Raw genomic sequence first — 23726 nt, forward strand, 5'->3', positions numbered from 1 at the left:
AAATAAATACAATCTTTTAAAAAATAAAAAATAAATAAAATAAAAGTAGACCAGTGTTATTATAAACCACCTGAACAAGAAGGCATCAATGGACCAATGCTTTTTGTGCTCAGGCTTACAACTTGCCAGCCCCGCTGCTGACCAGAGCTGTGACTGACGATGTGTCCTGAGGAAGTGGGCTGTGAGCATGTGCCGCAGCATGAAGTGGAGGTCCTGGTTTTCTGTTCAGAAGTGAATGCTCTCTGTGCTAGAAATACTAAGGTCTACGTAGCATTTTATTGTTGACTTACATACTGTAGTCCTCATAGCCACAATTTTGTTTTTTGCAGTTTCAGTTACCCACGGTCAATGGTGATCAAAAAGTATTAAATGAAGAATTTCAGAAATAAACAATTCATAAGTTTTAAATCACAAGCCATCTGGAGCCATCCTGCTCTGCCCAGCACGGACATGTCTTCATCCAGCATCTTTGCGCTGTTCGCTCTCCCCTCCTCTAGTCGTAATAGCCATCCTGGTTATTGGATCGGTGGTTTGGTATCATGGTGTTTGTGTTCAAGTAACTCTTATTTTACTTAATAATGTTCCCAAAGCCTTGCATAACTTTTATTACAGTATATTGCTATAATTGTTCTATCTTATCATTAGTTATTGTTATCTCATACTTTGCCTAATTTATAAATTAAACTTTATTATAGGTATGTATGCATGCAAAAAAACATAGTATGCATAGGGCTTGGTACTATCTAAGGTTTTAGGCATCTGTGGGGGGTCTTGGAATCTTATTCTGCTTAGATAAGGGGGGACCGCTGTAACATGTTGTCATCCAAATAACCATGTAGAGAGGGGCTCTGTGCCAGAAGGTCTCGTGGGTGGAAAGCTGGGACCAGGAGACAGGTGAATAAGGGCAGGCAGTGGACAAACTGGACGTTGGCAGTTTACAGAGCTAGACAGGTTTGAGATAATGAAAAGAACGGGGCTGGGGTGAAGCAAGTGGATGACATTCGCATAATGCTTGTAAATGCCCAAACTCTCCCATCAAGAGGGAGAGGGTGAGGAGTCCCAGTTGTCTGTGGCAGGGAGGGTGGAGGTCTAGGTGGACAGAAGACAGGCTGGCACAGCAGGGAGCCAGGCTGGGGCAGCAGTCAGGCTTCAGACAAGGAAGCAGCACCCGATTTCTCAGACGGTTTCTCGAAAGGCTGGTAATATCTATTCCTGCTTCTCATGAAAATGTTTTGATATGCCCTACTCTATTAGCTTTGTTTATGTGTTTAGTTTTGTGTTTAATTTTCTCTGCATATATATGATTTTAAAAGCAAAAATAAAAATTTGCTTTGTTTTAAAACATTAGGAAACATGTTTGAAAGAGTTGAAAATCGCAAAGAGATCAAGGCTGTTTAATGGTTACTTTTTGATGCAATCCAGTCATACCTGCCTGTACCATTACATATACCACTGGACATTCACACTCCACTAGGAATATGATATATTATGAAAGAGAGAGGGACTTTAAAAACCACATTTAATTTTAATACAAAATATGTTGCACTTCCTGCACAGGTAAATTTAGTATCTACTGTTATGGATGAGTAAAAACTGCACTTTGATTGGTTCCCCCAAACACTGGCAAATTTAAAGTAACTTTTGTCTTTGTGCTCTCTGATGCCAAGGCAAGCCTGTTTTGTCTTTTTGTATTTCTGTTAGAAAGGCTGATCCGTAAAAAGCAAATATGGAGATGTGAAAGTATATAGGGCCATCTTCACCTGGGATTATTTCAAATTCTGCTTTACCTACATGTATCAAAGATGCCACGTGACTCGGCTTACTGAGCCCCACAGGAAAAGCTCTGAAGAGTTCATCTAGAAAAATCTGCACACTGTTGTCAGTGTGTAGAACAGTTCACTTTTTAAGTTTCACAGCAAAAAGGGAAAATAAAGTCCAAAGGAATTTAAATGCTTTCTAGTCCCATGCACTCTATTAATTAGCTAGCTTTTTATACAGTACAACATAAACATTGTTTGCATGTTTATTTGTATGTGACACCTATAAGCATATAGCATCTACATTTTAAGTGTATTTACAAATTCAACAAAATATCTACATATAAAAAGCTTTACTTAAAATTAAACTTGATGCAAGTTATGAGAAACCAATTTATTGGCAAATGAAACTGAGCATTCCTTCAACCATAGGTTGTTATAGAATTTTATATTTGGAGGTAAACCACTTAATAGATATTGTTTATGAACATGGTAGAGTATATGTATTTTGAAACTGCAGATGTACTCTGTTTGACTCTTGGTCTTGTTAGCACTTACTAGACTTTTTAGATTCTGAAATGTGTCCATAGCAATTTGCATCCACATCTTTCAATGCTGCAGAGAGTTTCAAAAGCTACCACATGGGTAAAAGAGGGAATACATTCCTGTTGCCATGCTGTTATATGCTTTTAGTTTTGAAATAACTTGTTTTTAAAACAAGTTTTCCACCAAGTTGACATCCTTCTTACTGAATGGGACATATTTTAGTAGAAACCATAAAAGGCTAAAAAAAATCATCATGCATTCCAGTTGGTGATAAAGTTTTTCTTTTCATACATATGGGGACAATTCTTCTTAAAATAAGCTGTTTTATTAATTTTATTTTCACATTTCCTTTTTTTCCCAGCATGGCCACTTCCATTATCTCTGCTTTTTTTTAAAAGTTACTCTTAATGACAGTCATCTAGAACTCTGTGTCAACTGCATCTTTGACACAGAAGGCAGTATGTTATGGAATGCTTCTTGTCTGAAGGCACTGCATGTGTCTTGCCCTGTGCTTTCTGGAACAAGTTTTGGAATTTAATTAGAGCGATTTGTTTCTGATTCTTTAAGCATGGCACAAATGCCAAAATACATTGTAATACACATTATTTATGCCTAAAAACAACCGAATGTAGAGATGATGTAAAGAGTAGAACACTGTACCGTTGTAATACCTGGAAGATTATGAAGGCTACGAAGTAACAGGAGCGAAGAGCAGGTAACAGAGTCTCAGTAAGCGTCAGCAAATGCAACTGTCATGATTAACTCATTTAGCAAGTATATACTGTACATACTGTTCCTAACAGTCTCCCCAAAAGACTAACAGCTAGACACAGAGTCACCAATTTCACAACAATGTCCACAAAGACATTGAAGTTCTAAAGAACACTATAGCAACACTCTTGACAATGAAAACTGAATTCATATTTAGGGTTTCAGCTGAGGATAGTATAAACAAAGTATCAAACCATATTTTAGTAACATACGCAGGTATGTTCTTTAACTGTGCAGCATTTTTCATGCATCATGTTGAACCGTATCCTGAAGAGGAAATAACACGATCTGTTGGTGATGTACTATTTTTTATCAGTTTTGAGAAAATCAAGAATACCTATTTTGAATGAAAAACTGTGCGCTTTGTACTGCAGTTCACATTAATAAATCATCTGGTTGAATTATGTTCTTACTTTAACTGTTCTCATAACATTCACATAACAGCAGAATATATACTTCCTGCCTCTATGCGCACAGTATGAGAAGTGCTGGAGAGGAACATTCTGGAGGAATGGGATATTGGCAAGAGGCTTGCAGATTAAACAAAGGAATTCATGGCATTGACGGGAGAAGGTGCCTCTGAGCTTTCATTTCCTTCAGCTGGCTCTTTCTCTTTCTTACCACTGTACTGTCCAATAAAGGAGCCATCCTCATTGAACTGGCCATTCACACCCTCTCCATAGTCCACTAGGCTGTCATCACTGTCTTCTTTCTTCACAGTCCTGTCTGAAGGTGTTCGACTACCTTTTTTCAAAGGCTTGTGGTCTTCTGCATCACTGGAAAAAAAATAAATTTTTATCAAGAGTGGCATTTAGGTAAAACGTTTTGTTCTTAAAGATCATGCATGTGAGTTATGATAAAGCGTATGGAGTCCCGAGCGACTGCATCTAATCATCAGGTTAACCCCGGTGACTGGTGTGTGGTTGGAATGAAAATCAGGAGCAGAAATGACGTAATTGCAGTCTTCAGTAGGTGGATGGCTTCTTATTGTGCATGCCAATCAACATCAGTATCAGGTCTGGGCTCCTGATTTGGAAACAATTCAGAAATAATCACAAGCATTAAAAAAGGAAGACGTGAAAAACAATGAAAATCATTACTATTTTGAATTCAAAAGGGTGTAAAAGATTATGGCAAGTAGAGAAGTTAGTATACATTAAACTGTGTAATATCTCTGATTCCTTGGATATGAAATGGAGATGATTTTGGTTAAGTGTGAAATATGAATTTTTTTTTCTGATCAAGAGAAAGAAGTAAAATCCTGCATTTCAAATAATTTTGTTATTGAGTGCAGGGCAGACTTGTAAATGTTAGCCTTACCTTTCAAGAGACCTACAAATTCCATTAAGAGGATGCAGAAGAAACAAATGAAAACAGCCTAAGAAGAAAAGCAAAATCCTTATACTGATAGAATACAATATTTTTTTCTGTAAGAATGTCAGTTAATGGGGAAAGATTTATTATTTTAGAAAGCAACACAATATAACTTATGAGAACCCCATTTGTACTATTGATGGCAGGCTAATATACTCTAGAGTGTGAAAGATTCCAAAAGTGTAAAAGCAAGTGCTTCCTGTCCACATCTTTCCCCCACTGCTCTCTTCTCCCAAGTGTCCTGTGTAGCCTAGCCATACCAGGTAGGAATCTAAGGAGTACAATTCAATAAAGCTTTATAACACACATTTTTTCCTGATTTCTCTGTTGAACCCCTAAGCACTGCATCTGGGAGTAGAAGAGTACTCATTATGCTTTAGCATGGCCGCTCACCGAGTTGTGTAACTAGGTATGCACATTGACCTATTCCTTAACTGGGAGCACTTGGCTTAAAAAAAAAAAACAAAAAGAAAAAGGCAATTATAATATTTTTCCAAAGGACAAAAATACAGGCAAAATAAAGAAAACCATAAATTATTAGTAAAAAACAAAAAGGATTAATGTAAAGGAAAAAAAAGGTTGCATTAGCTACAGTTCACCCACCAATTTGTACTAGAACTTTATTGCTCCTTTTATTTCTGTGAGTGACTTTTTTTCTAACCAAGATACAAATATTTCAGGATGTACAAATATTCTGGCTCTTTTGCCAATAATTCTTACTAGTATTTACAATTTTCTCCAAGAAAAAATCTTAAGACTGGAAAATAATAGTAGCTTAATAAGATACTCACATATGCTATTGAAAACTACTCGTTGCAACAAAACACAAGTTTTTGTCACAAAGTGAACAAACTCTGTTATCACCACTACTAATGAACAACTGGAGAAGTATCACAGAACCTTGAGCTGCCCTGTGCATGGGGTCTGTTATGGGACACAGCATCCATTCTCCAACCTGCTCCAAGAATGAGTTGCACATCTTTAGTCATTAACTTGAAGGTTTTGCTTGAATGTTCCATGTGAAATATTGCTCATGACATGGTGAGGCACTTAACTCCACTGAAGCATTCAATAAGGGGAGTTCTGTCACCTGGATTCCAATTCTAGCCTATGGCATTTCTTTGAGCCCTCCATGCTTTCATCCACGTGCCCATCCATTATCTCATAAATGTTTACTGAGTGCCTATTATAGGGCAGAGAATGTCCTAGTCAGTGGCAATATAGCAGCAAACAAAATAGAACGAAACCCTGAGCTCACTGAGCTACTTCTAGTCAGGAAAATACAGACATAAATAAATAATCACGTATTAAAAAAAACTAGTTGCATAGTATATCAGAAGGAGAAGTGCCATGAAACAAAGAGCTGAGTAAAGAGGGAGAAAGGTGTCAGGGGAGGATGTGAAAGGCTTACATTTAAATAGGACATTCAGACAAGGCCTAATTAAGAAGAAGCCTGATCAAAGACTTAAAAGAGCTGAGTTATCCAGGTGGAGAGCTGGAGGGAGAGCAATTCCAGCAGGAATAACACAGTGAGAATGCCCTGAGGTGGAGGCAAGCCTGGCAAGTTCTAGGAAGAGAGCAGAGCTTGTGTGGCTGAAACTAAGAGAGACAGAGAGAGAGAGAAGTGGAGGGATGAGGGGATGAGTTAAAGGACCAGAGAGGAGATAGGGTGAGACTAGATCATGGCCTACCCGCCTTGTAGGACACTCTAAGGGTTCTGTCTTTAACTCTGAGTGAGATGAGAAACCACTGGAGGGTTTCCAAAGGTTGAGTGACACGATCTTACATTTTAAAAGGATTGCTGTCATCAGTGTTGAGAACAGCCTACCCTAGAGGGCAGGGTTGGCAAACAGCAAAACTAGGCCAAGCCCATTTATCACATAGTATTGAGGCTGCTTCTGCACTCCAACAGCAGAAGTGTAGATTTGCAGCAGGAGCCAGGTGCCCTGTAGAGTCAAACATTTGTCATCAGGCCCCTGGCAGAAAAAGTTTGCTGTCCTGTGCGCCAGGAGGCCAGGGGCCCATTGCAGTAACCCGGAGGTAAGCTGACTGATTTGGGCCAGAGCGGAACACTGGGGGTGGCACACAGCAGTCAGGGCATGGGCATATTTTGAATGTAGAAAAAACAGGATTTGATGGATTCGATGGGAATAAGAGACAGGGAAACAGCTCCAAGAGTTTTGGTTTGAGAAACAGGAAGGATAGAGTTACCCTGCTGGTGTACAGCATGTTTGGTGTGGAAGACCAAGTAGCTCAGTTTTGGATGTGCTGGAGTCTGACATGTCAGAACCATTCTTTTAATCCTTTCATGCATCTAACACCACCCTGATATCTGAAACTAGCAAGAACACTTCGAGAAACTGAAATTACAGGCTAATCTCATTTATGAAGATAGATGAGAAAATCCCAAAGAAATCATGAGCATATAAAATTTACCAACTTACTAAAAAGATAATATATCAGGACCAGGTTGGGTTTATTTCAGGAATGCAAGTCTGATTCAGCATTAAAACACCAATTCATATAATTCATCATTTTACCAGAAGAAAAGGACAGTATCTTATGACTATCTCAGTAGATTTAGAAAATGGCATAAGGTAATATTCAATGCCCATTCACAATAAAAACTTTAATACACTGGAAGAAGAGGGGACGTTCATTAACTTGATTAAAGGCATCTATGAGGAACCCAGGGGAAATGTCACCCTTAATGGTGGATGTTGAGTGCTCTATGCTTGATGTCAGAAACCACAGAAGGGATGCCTGCCATTGCCAGTTCTCATCACAAAAAGCAAGTGGTAAGAAAAAGAAATAGAAGGCCTATATATTAAGAACAAAAGAAACTATCATTATTTATAAATGATATGATTATGTGTGTAAAAAATCTAAAAGAATCTATAGGCGAACATTAAAATACAAGTCAATTTTATTTATGTGCTTGTAAACAATTAGAAAATAAAATTTTACAAATGATTCCATTTATGATATCTTAAAAATATGAGGTACATAAGAAAAAATTCAACAAAAATATGTTTTAAGACCTCTAGGGAGAAAAGGAAACTTTTATTTAGAGTTACTAAAGAAGAGCTAAGTAAATGGAGGAATACACCATCATGACGGACAGGAAGACTCAAACACCTCAAACAGGTTCACTTTCACCATATTGCTCTCTAGATTCAATTTAGGTCCAATAACAATCCAATCAGTTTTGATATGGATCTTGGCAAACTGGTTCTAAGATGTAAATGTAAAGAAAAAGGGCAAGGAATATATAAAAATTATTGAGGAAAAATAACAAAGTTGGAGGACCTGACTGACCTACCAGATATGAAGACTCATTCAAAGCTATAGTATTAATTAGGACAATGTATTTCTGGTGGAGAGAGACAAATTGATCAGCAAAATGGAATACAGAGCTCTGTAATAGTTAGGAGATCTTTTTGTTGGGTTTATTCTAACATCATATTTTTTACTATCATAACTAGAATTATTTTTAAAATTTTATTTTCCAACTGTTTGCTGGTACACAGAAATACAACGAACTTTATGCTAATTTTTGTCAAGCAACATTATTAAATACTATTATTAATTCTACTGTTTTCTTGCTGATTCATTTGGATTTTTTCATACATAATCACAGTGGCTTGTGAGAAGGAGCTCCCTGGAAACATTCAGTCCAGCTTAGTGGAGGAGAGAGAACCTACAGCAACATAGGATGGGCGGAAAAGAAGTGAAGTTGGAAGGGGATGCTCTAGCCACTAACAGAATCTTTCAAGGAACAGCTCTTCAAAGGCAGCTTGAGATTTTTTAAGACTAGTTTTGTAAAAGTGGTGTGATGTAATATCAAACTTCAATAACTAGAATCTGGTTGAATGAGAAGAGCTTACATGAGGCACCAGCACAGGGCCCCGTGTGTGATCTGAGCCCATCCACCCGCCATCACACCTCTTCTGTCCACTCTGGGTCTTCACCACAGAGGGGTTTATTTCCTAAGAAATTCTTTGTGTAACACACACTTAGAACTTTTGAGATGTAATGAGTGGTTTCAAGGTTGTGTTGAAGCACTGTGTTAGTGCTTTCCTTTTTGAACTCACAGATGAATTTTATAATGAAATAGCAAATAAACTGCTTTTGTCTTTGTACCAAGAGAAGACACTTTCTCAAGTTTAAGTATAAAAAGGTAGTTTCCCAAATGATAGAAATTTAAAAGATATAGAAGATGATTTAAAAGTCATAGACTTATTTAGCTACATTGTATTCAAAGCTTAAAAAGTCATGTACATTTTTATGAAAACTTTTAAGGACAGGAGGGGTCAGATGTTAATTCTGAACCTAGAATGTAAAAAATTAAATTTCAAAATGTCATAAAATAGTACTAAACTAGTACACAATAGCCACAAAATATACTTTTGATAGTTTTATCCATGAATAAAGATGGTTGTGTAGTGAAAAGAAATGTTCACATTATGATATCACAACTCAGTTCCTGCATCATTTCTTCCAGGGAGACTATTGCTCCATTCTCCTTCTGTGCTACCTGCTTGGCTTTGACTTTCTGCTCCTGCTCCCTTGGCACCACAGTTTTTGTTCCTTTCATAGAACTTCTCACATTATGCTCAGATTGTTTTTTTACTTCCCACATCCCTCACTAGACTATAAATCAGTGAAATAGCATGCTATTGGTTTTAATATCTCTACAGCCTGGCATACAGTAGCCACTCAATAAATATTGGATAAACAAATTCATTGTAAAATAACAATAGAAGAGATAATAGCATTTTAGAAACTTTGCAGAATTCTAACATTAAAAAAATTTCCAGCTCTGGCCTGTGTGGCTCTGCTGGTTAGAGTGTTGTCCCATAGACCAAAAGGTCATGGGTTTGATTCCTGGTCAGGGAACATGCTCAGGTTGTGGGTTTGATCTGCAGTCAAGGTGCATATAAGGAAACTAACTGATCATTGTTTCTTTCTCACGTTGATGTTTCTTTCTCACATCAATATTTCTCTCTCACACTGATGTTTCTCTCTCCTTCTCTCTCTCTCCCTCCATTCCTCTCTCTTTAAAAACAATGAAAAACTGTTCTCTGGTGAGGATTAAAAAATTTCATTCCATCTTAATTAATTTTAGAGTATTAGGCAAAGCATTGGAATGCATATATGCATTCTTTCCATTCTCTTACCTAATGTATTTTAGGGAGTTCACATTTTTCTTCCAAAAGCACTTCAGGGTTGTGCACACTGAATGTACCTTTGCTGAGTAAAATTGAGCAACAATGGATAAATCTGTAGTTATTTGATCTTATTTCCTATGGTCACCACCCTACCATGGCCAAACCATGCTGCAGTTTCATTGACATTCATGACTCAAACATTCTTTCCAAACACACTCTCTAAAAGTCTGTCATTATTTATACTGCTCACACACTTGTTTATTATTTTGAGCAGAATAAATCTAAAGTAATATAACAAATGTGACACATCTTCCTATCATTCAAGCCTTATGAGTATGGGTTAGAATGCTTGCAACAGGACCGTGGTCACATGAATGACAAGATTCCCATGCCAAGAGCCTCCATTTATGCTATGAGTTTGAGTATCATGTCCATATGGTTTATGACCCAGGTTCATTCTGGTTTTTAGTTAAATGATTCTAAAGAACAAAAAAAAAAGGCTTCTGGTCAAGATGGAGGCATACGTAACATGGCTTGCCTCGTTGCACAACCACAGCAAAAATTACAACTAAACTATAAAACAACTATCACCCAGCATAGTCAGAAAATTAAGCTCTATGTAAGTCTGGCAACCAAGGAATTAAAGAAGTCACATTCATCCAGACCAGGTAGGAGGAATGGAGGGGTGGAGACATGGAGACGTGGAACAGGTGGTTCTGCACCCATGTGTGGTGAATAAAAATCAGGAGGGATACTTTGGGTGTGAGGGATTCCAGCCCCACACACCAGACGACCCAATCAAGGGTCCCAGTGCCAGGAAGATAAATCCCCATAACTTCTGGCTATACAAATCAGTGGGGATTGGAGTGGTGGAAGAAGCTGGGGGATTCTCAGGAGTCTCCTTTCTTTTAAAGGTATGGAAGAAAATTTATTTAGCTGTCTGAGACTTTATTTTCACAATATATACTCTTGGCATAGGAAGATCCTTTTAAAGTTCCATAAATTACCTTAACAAGGTAAATATTTAGGTTGATTTTATGAATCTTTCAGACATTCACTTGGAGAAAAGTAATGGTTACCAGGATTTACATACATTATTACAATTAAAACAGCAAAATAAACCAATGAACAACATTTAACACCCCTAAAAACATAAGAAATCACAAATTCTAGTCAAACATTTTTACCTATGCTATATTCATTTTGATCTCTGATTTTATACTGACTTTTTTTTTCTAAAATAGACAGATAATCTTTTGTGTTAACTACCCAGTCTTAATACCACAAAGTCACTGGTTTTACTTTGGCTATATTTTTGTCATTCAGAGTAGGATGTGCTTATTAAGCCTGTAATACTCTAGTAACTTTGTGAAATGAAAAAAATATTAACAGAATAAGAACAAATAATGGAGCCATTATTCCACTGATCCTCATCCAATTTCAGGAAAATCACTTCCAAAAATCAGCAATTCTGCCTGATAAATTCATATCTAAACAGAAATTGAAAGAAAAGTGAAGTTATGGGAAACCTATGATACCTTACTACACATTGTGTGCTTTTAATAGTTCAACACTGGTTTACTTGATAATCAAGAATAAATTAATAGGCTAACATTTTAAAATGTGTACTTTAATAAGTATAAAGTATATAAACAATTAGGTAAGCTTGTGGAGGTCCTGACCAAGATACATAAAAGATATAAATGCCCATCTAAATTTTCTATATAGTGCTATATAGTGTTAATTTTCTATATAGTTACAGAATATTTATTAAAGTTGTTTAATGTACAATTTCTTACTTGTTATTTTGGAAGTCCTTTATTGTAAAGACTATTCTTTTGTCCAATGACAAAGAGCAGCCAGTGTCAGTGATTATTCTGGACCTCTATATTGGATAAATAAATTAAATTTTTTCTTGAGACATAGATTTCCTTTTATTTCTAAGGTAATGTTTTCATTATTTCTGCAGTGTCTGGTGGACCCTGATGCATCAGCTAATCTGGTGATTTACTTCCCTTGGAATGCTGTGAAACTGAAGAAAAGTGAGATGGTAGTCCTGCTGATCTCAAAACTTCTGATACATTGGGTTTAGGATGGTTTCTTCTGTTAGGGAACCTTATTAATGGAGTATGTGGCTTGACTACCTGAATGATCCTGCTAGCAGACACCATCTTACTGCCCATCATGACCCCTGAGAAGGGGCAGCTTCCAGGGTGCTAGTGAGCCATAGTGATCACTGGAGTCTTGGGCAGCTGGGGTGGGAGTCTCCCCTTAAAGGGCCCGCAGCAGACTTAGGACTTACATAGACTCATTCCCTCTGGGCTCCTGCACTGGGGCACCAGTGGCATACGAGGAGAAGCTGAAGTGTCTGGAATCAGGATGAGTGCCAGAGGACAGCTACCTTCCAGACTAAACTCTGGAGGCCAGGCAGTGGCCACTGCCACCTTTATGAGGCCTCCCCCACACAGTGCCACAGAGCAGAGACACCATATCTGAGATTGCATCAACCTAGTTCACATGGGTTGCCCCGTCCTGGTAATTACCTAAGGCTCCACTCCATCTAACTCATAGGTGTACTTTCTACAATAGGGCAAGCTACTAAGACAGGGAGTCAAAGCAACTCTACCTAATACACAGAAACAAATGCAGGGAGGCTGCCAAAATGAGGAGACAAAGAAATATGGTCCAAAGGACACAACAGAACAAAACTCCAGAAAAAGAATTAAACAAAATGGAGATAAGCAATCTATTAGATGTAGAGTTCAAAACACTGGTTATTAGGATGCTCAAAGAACTCACTGGATACTTCTACAGCATAAAAAAGACCCAGAAAGACATGAAGGTTACACTAAGTGAAATAAAGAAAAATTTACAGGGAATCAACTGTAGAGTGGATGAAACCAGGAATCAAATCAATGATTTGGAACACAAAAAAGAAAAAAAAAACCCATTCAGAACAGCAAGAAGAAGAAAGACTCTGAAAAAACAAGGATAGGGTGAGGAGCCTCTTGGACAACTTCAAGTGTACCACCATTCGAGCCGGAAATAGAAAAGAAATAACAATAAATTGAAAACTTATTTGAAAAGATAATGAAAGAAAACTTCCCTAATTTGGTGAAGGAAATAGACATACAAGTCTATTGTATGTCTATTATAATAAGCACAGAGAGTCCCAAACAAGACGGACACAAACAGGAAAACACTGAGACACATTAAATGAAAAAGCCAAAGGTTAACGATAAAGAGAAAATCTTAAAAGCAGCAAGAGAAAAGCAGATAGTTTCCTACAAAGGAGTTTCCATAAGACTGTGATCTGATTTCTCAAAAGAAAGTTTGTAGGCTAGAAGGGACTGGTGAGAAGTATTCAAAGTCATGAAAGGCAAGGACCTATAACCAAGATTACTCTATCCAGCAAAGGTATCATTTATAATTGAAAGGCAGATAAAGTGCTTCCCAGACAGGGTAAAGCTTAAGGAGTTCATCATCACCAAGCCATTATTATATGAAATGTTATAGGGACTTATTTAAGAAAAAGAAGATCAAAACAATGAACATTGAAATGGCTATAAATTCACAGCTCTCAACAAGTGAATCTAAAACAAACTAAGCAAATAAGCAGAATAGAAACAAAATCATAGATATGGAGATCATTTGGAGGGTTATCAGTTGAGAGGGAGAAGGGGAAGAATGGGCAAAAGGGTGTAAGGATTAAAAGTACAAATTGGTAGGTATGGAGTAGACAGGGGGATGTTAAGAACAGTATAGGAAATGGAGAAGCCAAAGAACTCATATGCAAGATCCATGGACATAAACTAAGGGGGTGGGATTGCTGGAGGGAATGGGAGTACCGAGTGGAGGGGGGCAAAGGGGAAAAATTGGGACAACTATAATAGCATAATCAATAAAATATATTATAAAGGAATAAAAAATACATGGCTGGTTGCATTGTTTCTCTGATATTTCTATATGCTAGGAAGGATACAGATCCTATTGTCTGTATAATTAAAGAAACAAAGAAAGCTGCAGGCTTCCAGAGGAGGATAACTTCTTGGGGGTGGGTTTTGGAGTGAGGGCACCAGGTTATAGCATATAAAAAAAACATCAAATTTGGCCATTGAAGTTCCATCCCCTTTGCATTGTGACATATCCTCTGTCTCAGAGACAACCATGTAGAGACGGTTTCATCCTCAATCTGAAGAATGAGTGTATTAAAACAGAAGTAATTTATACTTAGGCAATTGCCCTAATTGTGTGTATGTGTGTGTGAGATCAGCATGTTAACTTATTTTCATAGTAAGACAGCATAAAAATCAATAAATACTACAGAGCTCAAAGCTTCCCAACAGCAAAGCAGAGAAGGCACCCTGGAGCTTAGAGCAGAGAATGACACTTAAATGTATTATTAAAAAATATTCTGTAATAAACAGTTGGAACCATTTTCATTAATTGTGACTTCTAAGGTCTTTTGTTCTTTGTTAAGTAGAAAAGAAACCAAATGGAAAAATTTTGAGGTCATATCAGGATGTCATAGGATGAAGCTACAGCTATAGCAAAGGGTTGGCTGGGTATTTGGGGAAATTTTTCCACTTGTGGAATTGTCCTTATGAACATTCAGTTTCAGAAAAAAAAATCACTGAGTTGTGTTTCATGTTTAAGACACTTGTCAGAAACTTATTTCCCTTGGCACTTCCCAGGTCAGTGTAATTACATGTTGAGTGTTTCTGTCTTCACACATGAACCAATGGGTTTGTACTCAAAAGGCCCAAGGAAATGTCTTTCTCTTCTGAGAAACTCAAGACATAAGCTAAAAATAGCCATTTGAAAACACTTCACATAATAAGGGCTTGGTGATGATTAACTTATGATGTGAAGACCTTATTATGTGAAATGTTAAAGGGACTTATCTAGCAAATAGAAGATCAAAAACTATGAATAGTAAAATGACAACAAACTCACAATGATCAACAAATAAACCTAGGATTTCTGGCCAAGATGGAGGCATAGATAGATACACTTTGCCTCCTCATACAACCAAAAGGACAATAACAAATTTAAAAACAAAAAATAACCAGAACTGCCAGAAAATAGAACTACATGGAAGTGTGACAACCAAGGAGCTAAAGGGGAAATATTCATACAGACCTGTAGAAGGGGCAGAGACAGGCACCCGGGAGGAGAGGACTCGAGGCAATGTGGCAGCTGGTGGAGCAGGCAGTCTCACATTTGTGTGTGGATAAACCAGGAGGAACAACTGGGGAGTGAGACAGACCACACAATCCAGGGTTCCAGCGCAGGGAAATAAAGCCTCAAAACCTCTGACTGAAAATGACTGTGGGGTTTCAGTGGCAGCATGAAAAACTCCCAGCCTCAAACGAGAGTTTGTTGGAGAGACCCACAGGGTCCTAGAATGTACACAGACCCACCTACCCAGGAATCAGTACCAGAAAGGCCCAGTTTTCTTGTGGGTAGAGGAGGCAGTGACTGAAAGCCAGTGGAGACCTGAGCAAGTGCCATTGTTTCCTCTTGGACCCCCCTCACACACACACATACAGTGCTACAACACAGCGACCTGGGTTGCCCTGGCCTGGTGAATACCTAAGGCTCTATCCCCTACTATCTAACAGGTGACCAAGACAAAAAAAAAATGTCCCAAATGAAAGAACAGATCAAAGCTCCAGTAAAAATACAACTACATGACAAAGAGATAGCCAACCTATCAGATGCAGAGTTAAAAACACTGGTAATCAGGATGCCCACAGAAATGGTTGAGTATGGTCATAAAATAGAGTAAAAAATGAAAGCTATAAAAAGTGAAGTAAAGGAAAATGTACAGGGAACAAACAGTGAAGGGAAGGGAAGTGGGACTCAAATCAATGGTTTGGAGCAGAAAGAAGAAAGAAACAGAATGAAAAAACAAGAATTCAAAAAAAATTAGGAGAGGCTTAGGAAACTCTGGGACAACTTCAAACATTCCAACATCCAAATCATAGGGGTGTCAGAAGGAGAAGAGGAAGAGCAAGAAATTGAAAACTTATTTGAAAACATAATGAAGGAGGCCCTGGCTGGTGTAGCTCAGTGGATTGAGCGCGGGCTGTGAACCAAAGTGTCGCAGGTTTGATTCCAAGTCAGGGTACATGCCTGGGTTGCAGACCATGACCCCCAGCAACCACACATTGATGTTTCTCTCTCTCTCTCTCCCTTCCCTTTCTAAAAAATAAATAAATAAAATCTTAAAAAAAAAACCATAATGAAGGAGATCTTCCCCAATCTAGCAAAAGAAACAGACTTTCAGGAAGTCCAGGAAGCCCAGAGAATCCCAAATAAGTTGGACTTAAGGAAGAACACACCTAGGCACATCATACTTAAGTTCCCCAAGATTAAAGATAAGGAGAGAATCTTAAAAGCAGCATGAAAAAAGGTGACAGTTACCTACAAAGGAGTTCCCATAAGACTATGTGCTGATTTCTCAAAAGAAACCTTGCAGGCAAGAGGGGGCTGGAAAGAAGTATCCCAAGTCATGAAAGACAAGGACCTACATCTAAGATTACTCTATCTAGGAAAACTCTCATTTAGAATGGAAGGGCAGATAAAGTGCTTCCCAGATGAGGTCAAGTTAAACAAGTTCATCATCACTAAGCCCTTATTACATGAAATGTTAAAGGGACTTATCTAAGAAAAAGAAGATCAACACTATGAACAGTAAAATGACAGCAAACTCACAACCATCAACAACCAAACCTAAAGAAAAGCAAAAACAAAAACAAAAATGAGCTAAGCAAACAACTAGAACACGAACAGAATCATAGAAATGGAGATCACAGGGAGGGTTATCAGCTGGGAAGGGGAGGGGGAGAGGTACAGGGAATAAGAAACATAAGTGGTAGGTACAAAATAGATAGGGGGAGGTTAAGAATAGTATAGGAAATGTAGAAGCCCAAGAACTTATATGTATGACGCATGAACATGAACTAAGGGTTGGGGAATACTGAAGGGTGGGGGTTGCAGGGAGGAGGGGGAGAAAGGGGAGAAAAAAATTGGGACAACTGTAATAACATAATCAATAAAATATACTTAAAAAAGAAAATACTTTATAAGCATATCACATATGAATTATCACCAAGACAAAGAAATATGACCAAATAAATGTAAGCTCAGTGATACTGAGGCCAGACCAAATACTTGCTATGCACTGCTCTGGAATCCAAAATCATATTAAAAGTTCTTAGTAGATAGCCCATAGAGGAACATAGAAATCATAGAACTAGAAACCTTCAGAGATCTAAATCTTAAACAACTGTATCATTTTATATATGAAAAAAAGATTTAGACAAATTAAATGATACTAAAGAAATCAAGGTTAATGGCTGAGTTGACAGTAAAAGTAACAGTCTCTTGATTCCAAGCCAGTTCACACTCATCCAACCTTCATTTCAGTCTAGTTTGAATGGGGTAGGCAGCACAGTATCCTGAGAAAGTCACAGTACAGCAGATTACGGTTCACATCCCTATAGTAGCAAGATGACATTTGATAACTACAAGATGAGCAATACACTCCCAGATTCATTTAAGCATGATAAGGTTGAACAGAAATCCATCAGCATGTGAAGAATGTATGAAGTGAAATGGTTTATTTTCAATTCATGCAAATACATAGTTTTTCAGGCTATATTAAAAATTTAGTTTCATCACAATATATAAGCAGGTGTTTGCATATCCTGTGTAGAATTTTAGCAGCAAGAACCTAGTCACTATCAGCTCCTCTGTTTTACAGGGGAAACATGTAGAAGAGGGAATTAAATCAGCAATGATTTCAGCTCGTCCAGTTTAGGACGCAGCCGCCCTCAGCGGTGGCCATCTGCAGGCTCTCTAATGTACCGTGAAAGCGTCTGGGTGGACTGGGATGGGCGGATGCTGCAGGAGGTTTTCATAAACATTCAGCCCCAGAGTCATCATGAGATATAGAAATTCTGGGAAGTTTTAGAAATCATAGTTATCTGTTGAAGAGATCGGAATATGCAAGTTCAGGTGCTGAGGCACAAAGGCAAAAGAACTGGTACCTGCATGAAAACTGGTATAAAAACCAATCCTGTCAAAAGCATGTTTTTTCCCCCAATCAATTCAATTATCTCTTATCTTTGGCATTATTTCTCCCTGCAGAATACTGACATGAAAATACTAAAAATGAGCTCTACAGACAGGTAGAAAGTAATACAAATATCTATAAATGTCACCTGAAAATCACAATAGTGAAATATTTTATTTCACTTAAAAGCCTTTTCTTCTGGCAAAAAACCAAAACAAAACAAAAAAAACCCCCAAAAAGCCAAGCCGAAAGTGGGCTCAGAGCCTATTTAAAAGATTATATTTTATGTAATCAAGAGGCTTACAAAAAGAGAAAGCAAGGTAATAAGGCATTTTATAAATAGAAGTATTCTGGCACACCAAAATCCCAATCTTTTAAGTGAGTTAATTTATATATTTAAAACATATTTAAAACAATCATATATCTTTCTTTGAAAAGGCTTATAACCCTTAGGCAAGAATACCTTTGTTTAAAGTTTCTTCCTACCTTCCTTCCTTTATTTTTAAACTATTTTACACATAGGTTATATTAAAATTTGTCCTTAATGATGGAGCCAAGTCAAGATTGTCTTATCAAAGTACTCTGAGTATCATGCTGCCTCCGGAGCTATGATATTTCTTAGTAATCAATAGCCTCTAAAACATACTAGTCACCATTTTATGATTGGTGGGGAGAGTTATATATATTTATTTTGGAAAATTAAGCTTCAAATCCAAGCTTAAAAAGAGTAACATTGGTTTTTAAATTTGCTTTTTACTTTTATTTTTTTGTCCGTACCTGAGGACATTTTTTTTTTTCATTGCTTTTAGAAATAGAGGAAGCAGCTGGGGTTGGGGGTGGGGTCGGGGAGAGGGAGGCGGGGGTGGGGGGGGAGGGGGGGAGGGGAGATAGAGATAGAGATAGAGAGATATCAATTGGTTGGCTTTTCTTAGGCGCCCCGACTGGGGATAGAGCCCACAACCTTTCGGTTATGGGAAAATTCTCCAACCAACTGAGCCACACTGGCCAGGGCAAGTAACATTGGTTTTTAAAAGCACTGTTTAGAAAACGACAGGTGTAGTTTTCGCTACAATGAAGGTTTGTAGGGTTTTTATTGTAGATTTAACTCTTACTGTAACTTACTAGTTTTGCTAGGTTGATCAATACAAGGCCTCTGTATGATATTTCACAGTGGAGGATACTCTGCCTCTCAACTTATGACTAAAATGGAAATTTGTTATTTAATGAGAAGTGAGAGACTATTTTAACTGCGAGGGAAGTGTTTATAAACTAATATTTGAGGAAAATGCAAAATGCCAGGGAGAACCTGTTTCAGGCGGAGCCTAGTGCAGGGAGGCGGAGTGTGGAGTGTGTGCAGGCAGGGAAGTGGGGGGTGGAGCCGCCGCAGAGGCTCACCTGTATTCTCCAAAGGTGCCATCATCTTCCTTCATAGGCTGGATTTCAGGGTCAGCATGGGCATCTTCCTTCTCTTTAACTAAAAATTTCAAAATGATATTCTTTTAAAAATTTGTTTATTGTTCAATTACAGTTATCCCCATTTCCCCCATACATTCTTATCTATTGATTCTGTGTTCCCTTATTCAGAGTTTTAAAGAGTGCACTCTGAAATGTGCAGCAGTAGAAAATACTTTTACACAGCTTTATGGGCTGCATAACATTAACCCTATAGGAAAGCAGTGTTAAACATCATGGTTGGTATCAAGACTCAGTTTATGCATTATTTCCTCTGGAAGACTTCAGGTACCTTCCCCCTCCCTGTCTGTTGGTTGTAGGTGCACCTATGGCTTATGTGCAGCCTAAGGAAGCAGACTCACTAATATATTCAAAGAACAGTTTCGTTTACTCTCCCCAAATGCCTTCTGATCCTTGACAATGTTTAGGTTCCCATTAGATATAAAAGACAAAAAATTGTTTGAACAGAGTCCAAATTCATGGCTCTGGGAAGATATACTTATTGAAATCTCCACAATGTACCTTCATGGCTTCTTATTACTTCGATGGATTGTTATGCAGCATTATAAGACAATTTTAATTTTTATTTCTTACCTGGATATTTACCACCTTTGTTTCTTCTGATGAAGCAAACAATCAGCAAAATTAAGATAAGGAGAGCAACAGCACACATTAGACCAATGAACCAGCCTTGAGTTGCAATGTCCACCTGCCGGCTTGCCATTGCTGGAAAACAAGTGAATGGTGTCAGTGGGAACAGGCAAACAGACAGATGAGAACTGCTGTCTCTTGTGCCATAGTAATAAACTTTTATATATTTTACATGTGGGCCCAACTTAGAATCTGTCAGTTATCAACCAGGTATAATATAAATACTTAACTTTGAAAAATCATAATTAAAACAATTTACAGAGAAATCTGAATGCTAATACCATTAAATGCCAACAAACCCTGCTGAACAACATGTTCAGTTATTTTAACTATGCATTCTCAGTGGAAACATAGTCCCAAACCAATTAACAAATTTACTGTTTATAAGATAAACTGTTCATTAAGTACAATAGTGAGAATATAAGATTGAATTTTAAACAGAACAGAATGTATACATCTAATGGAGTATTTTTCCTTCAAAGGAACCACTTTAGAAGATAACATAGCGTTGCAACGATGCTGCCATTTTTCAAAATGTTGTGGAAATCTGTTAAAAAAGAAAATTTTTCCACATAAGAAACCTATCCATATAAGAAAACCAGCCTTATTATTTTATATCTGAATTTTCACCCCAAATATTAGATTTGTTATTCATCTCCTTTGCTATTCATTTTATTTATAAGAGTTGGTTCTGAATGACTTCTGCAAATTTCTGAAAAATCCAATTTACCCTCAAAAGATCAATATTCAATATTGCTTATTCTCCATTTAAAAGGCTTTGAAATATATCTTGATCAGTGGCATCATTATTAGAGTAAGTGACTAGTTTAGAGAGAAAATACTCATTCACATGTATACACATTCTTTAAGTTTTCATCTATTCTGTTTGAGTCAGTAAATGTAAAATGTCTTTTTCAACCAGTGGCAGTTTGCAAATTTCCTAAGAAAAACACAGAATAATCGGCATTTCTAATGCTTTCAAAAGTGGTAATCAAATGGGACAAAGTGCAGCATCAATGGCTATTCAGACATGCCCATGAGGATTTGTTCAAATAAATTGGTATAAAGTTTTTTTAAAGGCCTTTATTTTTCTCTTTTGACCATGATCATGGTAATTAAGATAAAAGGTTTTCTACTATTGATTCATAAGCATGCATCTGTCATGCTTTTAATTTGATTGAAATTCTTCTGAATACACTTAATGTTGTTGGGTTAGGTGTATGAGATCTCTGGATACAGGTATAAGCATAGCTACATGTGTCTCAGGCTCTGATATATGTGCAAAAATGCCGCTTCATTGCTTTTTTTTCTCCACACAAAATATGAGAAAAATGAAATGCTTGAAATCAAGGGTGAATAGGAACATGAAAAATGTGTAGATGTATGTTAAAGAAATAAAATGAGAAGTTAAAATACATTATCTGGAATACAAATCAAATGCCAGTGGCCCTTCCCTAATAGCCCCTTGTGCCTCACTGGTTAGAGGGGTTTTGAGTTGTATTTTAACTTGATACAACTGAAGCACCAGTATGGACAGTGCTCCCCTTCCACACAGGCACCATAATCATGATGATGATGATGATGATGATGATGATGAAGACGAAGATCAAGACAGTCATAATGAGAGCTTACATTTTGAAATCTTATTATCTGCAAATCACTGTGCTGGGAGAAAAAAAATCTCATTTAATCTTCACAACAATCCTTTGAGGTAAGTATGAGGAATAAATCCATGCTTGGAGAAGGTAAAAAACTTGCCCAACAGTTGGAATTTGACCCATGTCTGCCAGATTCCAGGGTACACAGTAATAGCCATTACACCCTGCTGTCATAATATATTCCTGAAAACACATCCAGACACCAAATCTGCAGGAGTCTTCACATATAAGAATAAAATGCTGTAGGGACTTTCTATTTTGAGACAGGTAAAAGTATTTTAAAAGTCCATCAGTACACACTCTTTGGCAATATATTTCTGTCAATTCTCACATGTTTTTTCTGTGTTTCTTCAAAACTGAACCAAAACTCAACTGGTGTAATTCTGTTGAGCATTTGATTAAAGTTAAAGAGTTTTGGGTATGCTTAATGATTTTTAAAGCCTTTTCATAAATGGTATATGCACTTACATTTTTCCCTCTAATTAAATGCACTGATAAGGGAAAAATGCAATAAGATATTAAAAAACTAGCACAAACATCGTCTTATAAAGATGGCAACTGTCTACGTTGAACTGCCTACTGGCAACTTGCTACCATGCAACTACGTAAAAAGTGGAAAACTTTCTTTGACAGTTCATAAAGAAACATCCAACTGACTTTGATTTTGCCTCTATACCTAAAGAAAAAGTGCCAAATATTTCACTACCCCATTATTTAAGTTTAGGCAGACACAGAATGTTAACAGTACATGTGTGTGCATACTGATACACACATACACACACAAGTGCACCAGAAGTTGATAAAACAAAAATTATGTAAGTTCAAATAACTTCTGTTGACTTCCTATCCACATAAGAAGGGATCTAAAGCCCACAATGACCACAAACGGCTTCAAGTCTTCCCAGGACACTCTAAAATCTCCTTAACTACAGATGATTCTACAAACCCACGTTGCGACCACCATTGTGCCTCACATACACACACATTCATGCAGAATGAAGCCTGTGGGCTGTTTCTTATGGAGTCCATTTTTTAAAAATTTATTTTTTAAAAATATTTTATCTATTTTTAGAGAGATGGGAGAGGTGAAATGAGAGAGAGAGAGAGGGAGAGAAACATCAATGTATGGTTGCCTCTGGCCTGCAACTCAGGCATGTGCTCTGAGTGAGAATTGATCTAGCAACCTTTTGTTTTGCAGTTTGGCACTCAGTCCACTGAGCCTCAGCAGCCAGGGCTTGAATCCAGTTTTTAATGGGTGGCTTAGTAGGATTGAGCAGAATAGAGAAAGGGGATTTTTAATTTACCTAAAAAGTTTATAATAAAATTATATCATGTATTACTTGAGTAATCCATAAAGTCATAAATTAAACAAATAGACAAATATTAAGAATATAAAGAAAAGAAAAGAAGCCAGAGAAATGAAATTTGCTTTGTTTCCAAGAAGTTAGTTTTAACAACAGCCTTCTGCTACGGCATTGCTTCTTGTCTGGTGCATAATGTGTGCTCTGGGGTAGTAGGCCTCTGAGGGAAAATCTCAGAGTACTTAGAAAATAAAATAAACATGGAAGAGACAGTAAGGAGAGTGGCTATAAAGAATCCATTATAAATAAAAGTAGGTCCTATTCCATTAAAGTAGTTAGAAATGTATGGAAAGGGAAAAATTACCTTGGCCAAAGTTTGGAGGCAGCTGGCTCAGTGAATACAAACCTGCTTTAAATCTTTTGTGATATGAGAGAAGAAGACAGCATAGCTGAAAGAGAGAGATAAGGAAGAAGAAGAGGAGGGGCTCCTAACAGCAGTGTGGATAAGAGGCACTTCCCACAGCTGTGTTTGATTTAGTGTGCAGCTTGTGCCATAGGGAAAAATTACGAAATATATCTTAAAAACTCAGATTATCAAAGGCAGAGATGGTGTCATGTTAAGAAGATTCATGAAACAAGCACTGATGAAGGTTGAGTCTCAGTTCCTGAAATTAGAAGAACCTAGAGAAGGTGCTTATCAATTCAGGGTTACAAAACTAGCCCAAATGGTATGCTTCCGTGCCCAGTACTGACGTTCAGTCCCAGAACCTGGCATGGAGGAGAGGAGAAGCAAGAGCAGTGGAAGACGTGCTTTCACCCTGAGGTTAATCCAGCAGCCTTACAGGACAGAGCAATGAAAATGGGAGAATAAGGGAGTTAGATTAACAACACATATTTGCTCCTAGGGGTAATAAGTCACACTAAGGTCACTAGGGTTTAATCAATATTTATTCCTTTTAATA

At 37.5% G+C, this 23726-nt stretch overlaps 1 protein-coding gene and 1 pseudogene across 17 annotated transcripts in view; both read right to left on the reverse strand.

Annotated features, from left to right (window-relative positions):
• Positions 1-1376: 1376 nt before the first annotated feature.
• NRCAM (neuronal cell adhesion molecule) overlaps positions 1377-23726 on the reverse strand; it is a 312085-nt gene continuing 289735 nt past the window's right edge. For 16 of the 17 annotated variants that reach the window (XM_028525406.2, XM_036010803.1, XM_036010802.1 and 13 more), the window contains 3 exons: positions 19749-19880; positions 19098-19176; positions 1377-3850 (listed from right to left, as the gene is read on the reverse strand). In XM_028525406.2, coding sequence (XP_028381207.1) covers positions 3613-3850; positions 19098-19176; positions 19749-19880 — 449 coding nt within the window. In that variant the 3' untranslated portion in view covers positions 1377-3612. Of the gene's footprint in view, positions 3851-4394; positions 4407-19097; positions 19177-19748; positions 19881-23726 lie in introns of all 17 variants that reach the window. The other variant, XM_036010793.1, reaches the window with a different exon arrangement.
• On the reverse strand, positions 11485-11823 carry LOC114507894 (annotated as a pseudogene).

This window comes from Phyllostomus discolor, chromosome 10 (assembly GCF_004126475.2).
Source record: "Phyllostomus discolor isolate MPI-MPIP mPhyDis1 chromosome 10, mPhyDis1.pri.v3, whole genome shotgun sequence".
Taxonomy (NCBI): domain Eukaryota; kingdom Metazoa; phylum Chordata; class Mammalia; order Chiroptera; family Phyllostomidae; genus Phyllostomus; species Phyllostomus discolor.